The sequence below is a fragment of the Aspergillus japonicus genome (genome assembly GCF_003184785.1).
Source record: "Aspergillus japonicus CBS 114.51 unplaced genomic scaffold BO86scaffold_36, whole genome shotgun sequence".
In the NCBI taxonomy this organism is placed as follows: Eukaryota; Fungi; Ascomycota; class Eurotiomycetes; order Eurotiales; family Aspergillaceae; genus Aspergillus; species Aspergillus japonicus.
Window position 1 is genome coordinate 237,793 of NW_020291673.1, and position 11,602 is coordinate 249,394.

Here is an 11,602-nt window from a genome sequence, read left to right on the forward strand (position 1 = left end):
CACAACAGAGAAATAGGATGGAGTAATTAGTAAATAGCATTGTCAAGCTGGGCGTCGTTGAGCGGAGCAATACTATATATAGGCGCAAGGCTGGATAGAAATTGTATGAGTATAACAAAAGGATACTAGAGATCCTGGTCTCCGTAGTTATCCCGTGGTGGTGATAGTCAGTGGAAACGACAGCCGCCTGGCTTGAGGTTGGCAGGGCATGGTCCAAAGTGCCGGCCATCCCACGCCCCATGCATCCATGCATGCCGCCCTTTAGATTGCCGGTTGCCCAGACTCCTGGACGGAACAATAATAGCAATCCGCAATTTCCTCCTGGCCATCCATCCGCGCGCCGTTAAGATGGGCCCCCGATCACGCATGACTTAATCGATCCGCATGGGAAAAAAAATTGAAGAATAGTCAAACCAGCCCCCTTTTTTTTTTCCCTCTGCTTATTTCTCTTTCTCTTTCTCTTTCTCTGATTCCTGATTCCTGATTCTTGTTGTCTGCCTGATATTCCCACTTCACTGACCCCTGGATCTGTCCTGTCCTGCTTTCTGGGACGGTACCGAAATTGGTGAAAGGTGGCTCGCGACGGGCGGACCTAAACCCGATTGTCGCAACACTAAGATATACGAAGGTTACGGCCACTGTTCTTCCCCAGCCAGTCATTGTCTTTAGACAGGCACCGTCGATCTTCCTTCCACTCCAGCAATGTGTGGCCAAGTGGAGGAATGTGCAGACGAAGCAGCCACATACGGGGTGCACATGGAACGATGGTTGGAGAATTGTGAGAGGTACATTAATGGGGAACTATAGATGGGGCACCGCACCGGCTCAGCATCCATGTACTATGTAGGTACAGTACATAGTACTATGCCTGGTTCCTGCATGAACGACGGTGGTCGCTCGGCAAGGGATGGGCCCAGGGACCAATCTGAGGCCTGGGTTGACCAGTGTATAATGAGGATGGTCGACCACCCTCCTCCCACTATGCTTCCTCCAGAGCATGCTTTTCTGGTGTGCATCATGCATCTGTTCATGATGATGTTCTTGGGTTTTGAGTTAAGATAACTCCAAAAATGTTGATGTGGTGGTTCAGGAACCACCTGAATACCACCAGCCTCTCGCCGCGGTTCCTGCAGAGCGATTCCCCACAGGCCGCACTTGAAACGGTGGTCCCTGACTCGCAATCCACTGACTTGCGATTATGACAGTGGAACTGCATATTTAAACATGGCTTGATCCATAATAGCGCGCGCAGGCAAAACCGGCCAAATGGACCGTCGACATGCCGGCAACTGTCGAGTATTCAAGAGATATTTCTGGTAGAGAATTAAGTTTCAAGGCTGGTGTAATTGAGCTTGCGACAGAATAAGTAAAGCAAGAGCATCCAGAGAGGTCAGTGAAATGTATTAATGAATCATATCGTAGGCTGGCTGGGTTCATTGGAATGTATGGAAAGAGCTACGCAATTTACTTTGGAGGGATCAGTCACTCAAACAATCACCTCGTGGGTGCAAATGTTTGTATCCGCTCTGTCTCTCTCTCAGATCGTACAATATATTACATTTGAAGCTTATTTATCTGAGAGTCATGTGCCGATAATCAAAATCAAAAGTCAGAGGGGGGAAGAGAAGACCAAGAAAAGAGAAAAAGAAAAAGAAAAACATGATCAATGAGGAACTGCATAACCAAGCTCATCACATCAGTAGTAAATGAGGCGGTGTCGCACTGTTCCCTCTCTTCTTCTTCTTCTTCTTCTTCTTCTTCTTCTCCCGGCATCCCCCCTAAACTGCCTGCCAGGGCTAAGTAGACTACGGTACTTCAGGTACTCCGTGCTCTAACTTGCTTGGTCTCCTTCCCTCCTCCCTCCCCTCCCTCTCCCCCCCAAAAAACCACTGCCCGCCCAAACCCAAACCCAGACCCAAACCGGGAATTATCTAATGCTGCCCGCTAGAAAGTGTGAAACGCCGGAGTCTTGCATTATTCCTGTCTCTCTCGTTCGCTCGCTGCCTCCTCCTCCTCCTCCTCCTCCTCCTCCTCATCCTCCTTCCCTCAACTGTTGCTCCCCCAAAGTCTCCCCTAAGGCTCTTCTTAGCCCTAGCAGCATTTTGTTTTCTCGTGTTTTTCCCGTTGTTGAATTTTGCTTCTTGTTCTTTTGGGGTCTTTGATATTTCCCTGGGAATTTCTCTTTATCTCATACATCCATCCGCCAACTGATCTCTCATCTTTCTGGGGCCCTTGCCGTTCCCGTTCCCTCCCCCCTCGCCCTACCCTTGTTTGTTTGCTTGCTTACCTGCTTGCTTGCTTGCTTGCTATCTACCTCTTTTCTACTCCTCAGTTGCCCCATGCTTCTACGGAGTCGCAATCGCACTGTGGCGAGGCTATTTTGGAAATAGAAGGAGAGACTTGCAGCACAATTCGTTTGTCGCAGGACGTGAAAGCGATCTTGACCGATTGGAGGTGCGCCGTGGTAGCTCCCTCCCTCCGTCAACGCCTTTGTCAGGAACAAACACGCAACGGTTGCCGGTTCCTACACCCATCGCCAGCGGTTCTCCGGATACGCAAAGTCGGTCTTGTCCGATATTCGCTCCTTCAAATCAGATCTAGAGCCTGGCGCCTTTTGCTCGTTGTGCGGTTGATCGCACCACTACCATTCCCTCAACTCCAGACCAATTGAGGTTCTGCTGGCAAATAGAGGCGTTGTGAAGCGGGCAGTCGCTTCTCCCGTCTCACTTTCTTTCCCTGTATTTCTAGCTGATTTGCGTTCGAAACGACCGTTAACGACTCAATTGTAACGATGGCATTCCTCTTTAAATCGAAGAAACACCAGCAGGGTTCTGGGCTACCTCCGGCGACCAGAGGCAATCATAGCTCGGAGGGCGCACCCGCGAACGCACCGGCGACTGCGCCCACCGGACCGAAGGAACGAGATTCAGCCCATTCGCAAACACCCACTCCGAGCAGCAGCTATAACAATTCATTGAACTCGGTGACCAGCATCAACAGCCCCGATCATCCGCGCATGCGACAGAGGGCCGAATCTGAGTCGCAGGTTAGTCTTCCAGGTCTTCCCCTGACACTCGTCCCAGTCAACTCCTGTCCCCAGACAAGCGGCGATGTGAGCGCCTCCCTCGTACGTCATGGCTAATTAGTTCCTGGTATACAGGGTCCACGACCGCAGCAACCACCACCGGCAAACAGTAATAGCTCCTCCCCGAATCACAGTCCCGGTGCATCGCTCTACCCCTGGTCCCAGAGACGACTTAATTTCTCGAATGCTCAAAATGTCCCCTTCCCGCGATATGGAGCAGCGATCAACTCGGTGGCGTCGAAGGAAGGTGACATTTACATGATGGGCGGCTTGATAGACGGATCAACTGTGAAGGGTGATCTTTGGATGTTGGAAAGTAGTACGGGAAACTTGTCCTGTCTCCCGATCGCTACTGTTTCCGAAGGGCCGGGTCCCCGAGTCGGCCACGCAAGCTTGTTAGTTGGCAATGCTTTTATTGTGTTCGGCGGTGACACCAAGGTAGACGAGAGTGACACGTTGGATGACACTCTCTATCTTCTCAACACGTGTATGTTTGTGCTTCGCCCCGCCCCTTTTGTCGCTCCCATTAAACGTGCAATCCTGACAATCTCAGCGTCCCGCCAATGGTCGAGATCGATTCCTCCTGGGCCCCGGCCCGCCGGACGGTACGGTCATACCCTCAACATCCTAGGCTCTAAACTTTATGTCTTCGGTGGGCAGGTTGAGGGCTTCTTCTTCAACGACCTGGTTGCGTTTGATCTCAATCAACTCCAGAGCCCTGCCAACAAGTGGGAGTTCCTGATTCGGAACAGCCACGAGGGCGGTCCGCCTCCGGGCCAGATCCCTCCCGCCCGAACGAACCATACCATTGTGAGCTTCAACGACCGGCTTTACTTGTATGACCGCAATCCTTCCCTACGTCTGTGAATTGTAGCAATTGGCATATTTGATTCGCTAATGTTCACATAGGTTTGGAGGAACCAATGGCGTGCAGTGGTTCAATGATGTGTGGTGCTATGACCCACGCGTCAACGCTTGGTCTCAACTGGATTGCGTCGGATTTATTCCTACGCCACGGGAAGGCCATGCTGCAGCTATCGTGAACGATGTGATGTATATCTTCGGAGGCCGAACGGACGAAGGCATCGATCTGGGTGACCTCGCTGCTTTTCGGATCACGACCCGACGATGGTATTCCTTCCAGAACATGGGACCCGCCCCTTCCCCTAGATCGGGTCACAGCATGACGGCTTTTGGGAAACAGATCATTGTTTTAGCTGGCGAGCCTAGCTCTGCGCCGCGTGATCCTATAGAACTTAGCATGGCATACATCCTTGATACTGCCAAGATCCGTTACCCAGCCGAAAATCAAGGTGGAGAAAGGGGTCCCATCCAGACGATGCGGAAGATGAGCGGAGACCGCTCCGCTCAACCGACTGGGCGGTCTTCTCGTGAGGCACAACATCAGCATCCTGACCCCCAACGACGAGGACCGGCAATCCAGCCGCGGGAGAACGTTGTGACAAGTCCCACAGGCAGACCGGCAGATTTTGGACCCAACTCAGGACCTGGCTCTCGGCTGCCCCGAGCATCCATAGCCCAGGCGCCACCATCGGGGCCTCCTCCCCCGGGCCAAGCCCCGACGCCCGGTCCCAGAGGCAATGGCCCTCAACATGCCATCAATCCCAGGAGCAGAACTCCTACGAAAACGGAGCGTGTCTATGGAGGACCTCCGCTGGACACTGTTCGCGCAGTGGCACCCGAGAAGGACAGGGAATCACCGGGTGTCAAGGATTCACCGAAAGACTTCAAGCCGGTACAAGAGTCAAGCACCTCGCCTGCAGGTCAACGTACGCCTACTCAGCAACAAGCAAGAATGTCTGCCAAGGCCATGGAGGCCGGTGAAGCTGCTCCCCTTATTAGTGCACCGGCTCGGCAGCGGTCGTTGCGACAGCATCGGCAGCGCGGCTCTATGGATAGCGCTGATGAGTCCATCCTAGGTCGCAATGCCAGCATTGATGGGTCGATAGAGTCTCGCAGCTATCGGAATTCTAGGTCGGGTGACGAGCCACGGTCTCCCCGGCTGACTGCTCACCAGGAGGCCCTGATCAAGGAGCTCGAAGCCATGAAGAGTCGCAATGCCTGGTATGCTTCTGAGCTTGCCCTGGCAAAGAAGGCTGGATACACACCAAATTCGTCCAACAGCCCCGTGATGGACGAGCGTGCTACGGATGCACTAACAGATGAGGATCGTCCTTTGATTGAGGCCTTCCTTGCAATGAGAGCAGAGCTTGCCAAGATGCAAGCGACTGTAGACCGCCAGGCAGCCATTGCGTCCAAACGGGTTGCGGAGGTCGAACACCAGCGCGACGTCGCCGTCAACGAGGCAGCCTATTCCCGTGCCAAGTTGGCAGCTCACGGCGGCAGTCAGAGAGGTACTCCACAACCCGATGGGCCAGCCCAGGACTCGGATGAAGCCATCTTGGAACGAACTACGGAGATCAGCAGAAGACTTGCTTTGGCTCTGGCGGCCCAAAACGACCTCAAGTCGAAGCTCGAGATGATGACGACTGAGTATGAACAGGAAAAGCGGGGTAGAGAACTGGCCGAAGAGACATGTGAAGCGACGAGAAGGAGATTGGCAGAGCTCGAAATGAACAATAGCAAACTCGAAGCTGAAAGCCTTCGTGCAGAGCTTCATCAGGCCGAAGCCTCTGTTAGAGAGGAATCGATGCTGCGTTCCGAAGCCGAGTCCGCCGTGAAACAATTGACTCTGGACAAGGAGGAACTGACGCAGAAGCTTGAAGAATCTACGTCCCGACTGAGAGACTACGGCAATAATCTTGGCAGTCTTCGGGAAGCAGTGACCGCTTCTTCCGACAAGTCTGCTCTTCTCGAGCGACAATTGGATGACGAGCGTGAGCGTCGGGAGGGACTAGAGAGAAAGCTTCTTCAGTTGAGGTCGGAGCACGAAGAGCGAACTGCCGAACTCGAAAATGCTACCCGTGGCCTGAGAGACGCGGAGGAACTTATCGAGATTCACTCCAAGGAAGCGGAGACGCACAAAAACGCATTCCTGTCGGGTCTTGATCGCGCATCATCCATCGATTCGGACACCGCTCTTCGATCTCTTTCTGACCAGCGTGTTTCCGTCTTGGAGGCTCAGGTTGAGAGAGCCAACGAGCTGGCTAAGACTAGCCAAGTAGCTGCGAATGAGGCGGCAGAAAAGCTTCGGCGTGCAGAGGAGCGGATTGCTGGACTGGAGGCATACCAGGAGCAGGCCAGCCGAGAAGGCCTACAACTGCGCAGGCAACTTCAGGCCGCCATGAAAGAAAGCCAAACCCATGCCGCTGACAATCGTGAATTGAAAGCGCAGTTGGAGAACCAACACCGTGAGGCTGGTGCGCTAGCTGTGCAACATGCCGCTCTGAAAGATCTTCTTGGTGAGCGGGGTGTTTCGTACTCTGATAGCCGTCGCTCGCCTCACCTGGAATCCCCTGGATCTCGTTTCGGTACCCCTGAGGCAGGTCGACTCCGCGAATTGGAACAGCAGCTTTCAGCTAGCATGAAAGCCCACGAGGAATTGAAGTCTTCCTTCGAGTCTCGTGAGCAGGAGGCCGACCGCACGTATAGGGAGAAGTTGGAGCAGCTCGAGAATGATTACCAGTCTGCCGTCCATTATGTCAAGGGCACGGAGAAGATGCTGAAGCGCATGAAAGACGAACTCGCCAGATACAAGTCTCAAAATGCCAAGCTTCAATCCGAATTAGACGAGGCACAGTCCGCCCTGGCGGAAGCCTCAAGCGGGCCGTCAGAAGCTCCAGCCGAGTGGGAGGCCGAGCGAACCAGGCTTGAGAAATCGATCTCAGACCTCGAACAGGAATCATCGGCTTCGATCGCCAGCTTGGAGGAGCAGGTTAAAAGGCTCAGGGACGAACTTGCTACCCTCGAGGCGGATAAGACCCGATCTCAATCCGAGCTCGAGCACGTGCAACAGGAGCTCGCAGCAGCAGCTGAGCGGAGCCGTGCAGAGCTGGAACAGCTCAAGAGTGAGAACGCTTTGCTTGAAAACCGGGCGTCTGATGCTGAGCAGAAAGTCACCATGCTTCTGGATCAGGTCGAGGCGTCTGTCGGTCAATTCCGTCGCCAATCGCAGCCTGTGCAAATGAATGGCATTTCGCGCACCCACAGCAATGCCTCAAGCAACACCATCGGTGCTGCAAGCCGTCGATCCCGTGCCGATAGCGCTGTGTCGCAAGAGGATGCTTTCCCGGACAACCGTAACTCCATGGCCTTGGATTCGTTGGCGAATGAACTGGAAGCTTTGCGTAGCCACTGGGAGAGCACTAACCGCAATTACCGGCTAAGCACACAATCCGATTTTGATCGTACTCCAACGAAGGAGACGGGATTGAGTGACAGTCTGGCTGAATGGAGACGGCGATTGGATGAAGACGAAGCCAGAGCAAGCTCTCCCGAAAAGATCCAACCTCGAAACGCAGCAGCACATCACGCCACAGCGAACATGATCTAAGGGGGCAGGATGACATCACTTGTCTTTGGCTTGTCGACAGTCAGGCTGTGATTCTCCATGATAATCCAGGAAGTGCCGCTGCTGGGTATAGTTATTGGTCGCCGCACTTGGGCAGATGACCATTTGGGCAGTTACCATCTTCTGCTCATCTGTTGACACTTCGTGGCCCGGCTGCCATCAAGCTGCCGAGAGGCTTCAGGGATTGTGTCTCCGGCTTTTCCAAGCCAACCTGTTTATCCTTTCCTCGATCCCATGCCCTTACCTCCTTTCGTACATTGACCCATTTTCCTGCCCTTCGTTCGCGTTTTCGTTTATACCCCTTTATATTCTAGTTCCATACTTGGACTGTACCATTACCTCTTGTTAATTCTTAACGAAGCCTCTGTCCGATATGTATGAAAGACTATGTAGTCTAGACTCAATGCAAGTAACTGTAATTGCCTTGACTTCTCTCTCTTTGTCTCTTCGCCATACGGAGGCGTCAAACCAGGTTTTCCTTCATAGCAGGCATTTTTCGCAAGATAAAGGCTACAGGTAAAGGCTATGTCAGCGTACATGCCTTAGGCCTCAACGTCCTGGCTAGTAAGTACCAGGATACAATTCACCTTGGCCTCCGCCTCACTCTGCCACTTGTCTCACTACCACTTGGCAGAAGCATTCACTCTGGTGAAGTATGAGTATGTAGGGAAGAGCCGAAGGTCTGGTGTCAGCTTGCCATTGGTCAGCGCTGTAGGTGCCATCAATCCTTATGAGTTGGTGTTGTACAAGTTAGATTCCCCCACGGAAAGTCTTCGGAGTCAGTATAGAATATCTTGGCTGCTTAGTCTCAATGCAACAGAGAAAAAAAACGATGTAGTCAGTTGCAATTGTGATGAGTAGATATCCCGTTCTGGGAGGCGAATGGTTCAAATGTATTGCTTTTCCAAACAACATCCGACATGACGAGATCTTTAGGTCCCGTGTCCCGTGCTTGGCCCTGGCCCTATATATCCAGCCGCTGGAGGATTGAAGTATTGACAACCCAGCCGAAAGAGCCGCGAACCACTGCCATTGTTGTGGATTGAGAAGAGAACACCGTGAATATAGAAGACCTGGGCCAATGCAATCTACATCTCCAGTGCTTTCTTCTTAGATTGAAAACTATGATTTACTTTTTAAGGAACTCAACTTGTGGTAAACAACGCATTGGGTTAGCCTGTCAGTCAGGCCCATTCAATCCACTTCAAAAAGGAAGATCCACGCAGTTTGTGCGCATGAACAACCTTAACTCCATCCAGCTGTGATAGTTCATATTTTGTTTTACCGATCTACAGTATGTACCGTACCTGGCAAATTGATCCGTGAGTGATCGATCAGATTTTGGGTTCTATATGTGTATTTGTACTGAGTAAGTAAAAACCTTCACGTTCGTTTGTTCGTGATCTATCACCTCCCTCGCCCCCCCCGCTCAATACGTGCAGTACGTACCTGGAACCCAGAAAACAAGGGTGTGTGGGGAGGAGGAGTGGGTGGGTGCGTGTGGCACTCTGAGTCTCGGTGTGTGTGGGTTGTGGGCAAAATTCCCAAAAAGAAAAAAAGTTCTCGATCTCAAATTAGACCCAGGCCAGCCAGCCTGTCAATTGATTAATCTGATTGTCACCGATAAGGCGCGCGCGCGCGCGCGTGTGTGTGTGTGTATGTCATGGGTCTGGGTGGGTGGGTGTTTCTGCCCAAAACGAGGGCGGTATTTTTTATTTTGGAATTGTCACCGGTGACTTGGGTACTGTAACTTATTGCCAGTGCAGTATCCGAGGTCATCTGCTAGGCTGATGGGTCACCGCCCGGGGGTTCATTGGTGGGGATGAACGGGCTGGATTGATGGCGATGATGATGATGATGTTGTTGTTCAGGGTTGGTTGAGGTAATTAAATTCTGTGCTGAGCATAGCCTTGGTTTTTAGTCACCACTGCTAACTAGGTTGCTACCTGAAAGGAGGGCGGGGGGATTTCTATCTTAGAGTAAGAGCATTGAAGTGAGGTGGATTGGCAGCCTGCCAGGACAGACAGGGCTGCCCTGCTTGGTTTTAATATGGGTTTGCGGTGCATTGTACGTAGTGTACTGTATAGTGCTGGTTGCGGCCAATTCGTTGCTAACTATGTAGTCAAAAAGCAACAATATATTCTCAGTATTGTAGATACTGACGGTGGGTTTGTACTGGGGAAGAGCAGGTGGTTAGATCATCGACCTATTACTGTATCAACTTGCGCATATAATAATAATGATGAGGTATTTCCTTCCTTCCTTCCTTCCTTCCTTCGAACCGCGGGGGAGGCGCGCGGCGACCGAAAATACAAGACGTACGGTTCTCCGCCACAACCGGCCCAACCTTACGTTACATTGTTACCGACTGGAGGATTGATGATCGATGGACTGATTGACTTCTCGCCACTGAGCTAAACAACATTCTAGAAGTCAATGCAGATTGGTTTTAAGATTTTTTTTTTTTTTCACTTTAGTCCCTTGGGTCTGAAGCATTGAAAAGGATTCCCCCTAAAAGTCATATCACCCTGGAGATGGCTTGCTTGAAATCCCTCCATGCGTATAGTCATTTCTCTATCGAGGACCAAACAACCTCCCCCTGCATGAGACATTTAGGAGGCGTCAAGACCGAAATCTTGTTGAACTGTCAGGCTACCTGCCTGCCTACCTCTTCTGCCTGTTTTCCCGGTTTGGATTGAAGGGCATTGAATTGGGTCGCGACTGCCACCAGGCAAGAAGGGCAAGTATTGATGACTGTCAGAAGTTGGCCACTCGTTGACAGACGGGAGATGTGCAATTTGTTCTTCACCGACTCCTCCTCTCAGCCACGCTTCAATTGGGAATATCACTTGTATTTGTAGATTTCGATCGTACTTGAATCTGCCTTGTGTTCGGAGTGTTTTGCATTCACTGCCATAGGTTAAGTAACTGGAGATGGTCTCCAAATACAAGATGTAGCTGTCTTGTCCTCAAGCACAGAGTCTGATGACTTTTATACTGGAGCTATACTGGAGTACAGTACTTTATACTGTACTTACCCAAAATTACCATCCTGTATCTTTGCGTATTGACCCAAACGTGAAGTCAGAGCCGGACCGAGGGGCCAACCCAACGCAACTAACCACTCACTGCATTTGCTTGGTGTCTTGTCTCTGCTTTGGTGCTAAACTTATCACTCAATTCCCTCTCTTACTGTAACTCTTGCTGTCTCTCTCTTACCCGCCTCCTCTGAGTTCCCCCCTCCCATTTGACCTGCATTCATTTTCCTCTCTTCCCACACCCACCTCTCCTCCCTCCCTTCGCCTCCTCTTTCCTCCTCCTCCTCCTCCTCCTCAAACCACCTTTCACTTGTCAAGGCTTGGTCCTTGAATGAATATTGGCTGATATCGCTGCTTCCATTTCCTTCGTGTTTTCCTTCCCTCTATCTTCGTCGTAGCGTCGTTGTCCGTCTCGTTGCTCTCTTTCTTTTTCCGTCCACGTCCACGTCGACCCGTTCCCGTGTTCGCCCGTTCGAAAAGGCTCATCACCTCAGCTCCCCTTTCCATCTCTTCCCTCTCCGCCTTTTTTCGCCCATCCGCTCGGATTCTCACGGTCGGCTTCCCCTCAATCATCCACCTCCCTCCCTCATCCCATCTTACTTTTGTAAGATTTCTTCTGGTCTATACCTGGTAAGTCTTCATTCGCTCCCCCCCTGGTACTTTCCCTCACCGTGTCACGCCTGCGTTGTTACTGCTTCTTTGTTTGGGGGCCGTGGTCAACCTCCCCCACCCCATTTGCCTGCTCCACGTCCGTCCTATTCACTATCTAAGCGCCCATCTGCATGCTGTGTTTGGTGATTGGACATCCTTTACAACACATTCCATTCCTTCCTTTCATACTCAATTGTGTCTGTTGTCGTGTCTGCAACATTATCAACTGCCTTCGTCCTCCTGCCTCGACCGGGTTTGTGGCTAATCGTTGATTTTTCTAGCACAGTTCGTCAAGAGATCGATCACAGCCGGTTGCTGTGACTACATCTGATCAAA

At 51.7% G+C, this 11,602-nt stretch overlaps 1 protein-coding gene across 1 annotated transcript; it reads left to right on the plus strand.

Moving 5' to 3' along the window:
- The first annotated feature begins 2,663 nt into the window (after positions 1-2,663).
- BO86DRAFT_131947 (putative cell polarity protein (Tea1)) lies at positions 2,664-7,736 on the plus strand. The gene is made up of 4 exons (XM_025666112.1): positions 2,664-3,046; positions 3,161-3,572; positions 3,639-3,921; positions 3,995-7,736. Exons 1-4 carry the CDS (start codon positions 2,792-2,794, stop codon positions 7,557-7,559), a joined length of 4,515 nt encoding a protein of 1,504 aa, XP_025526189.1. The 5' UTR covers positions 2,664-2,791; the 3' UTR covers positions 7,560-7,736.
- The last annotated feature ends 3,866 nt before the right edge of the window (positions 7,737-11,602 follow it).

What these genes read in the sequence shown, in the direction of transcription:
- BO86DRAFT_131947 (XM_025666112.1), top strand. Translation starts at nt 2,792, where the DNA reads ATGGCATTCCTCTTTAAATCGAAGAAACACCAGCAGGGTTCTGGGCTA. An exon ending in GGGCCGAATCTGAGTCGCAG is followed by an intron (nt 3,047 to 3,160) that starts GTTAGTCTTCCA and finishes CCTGGTATACAG; the next exon opens with GGTCCACGACCGCAGCAACC. An exon ending in TTCAACGACCGGCTTTACTT is followed by an intron (nt 3,922 to 3,994) that starts GTATGACCGCAA and finishes ATGTTCACATAG; the next exon opens with GTTTGGAGGAACCAATGGCG.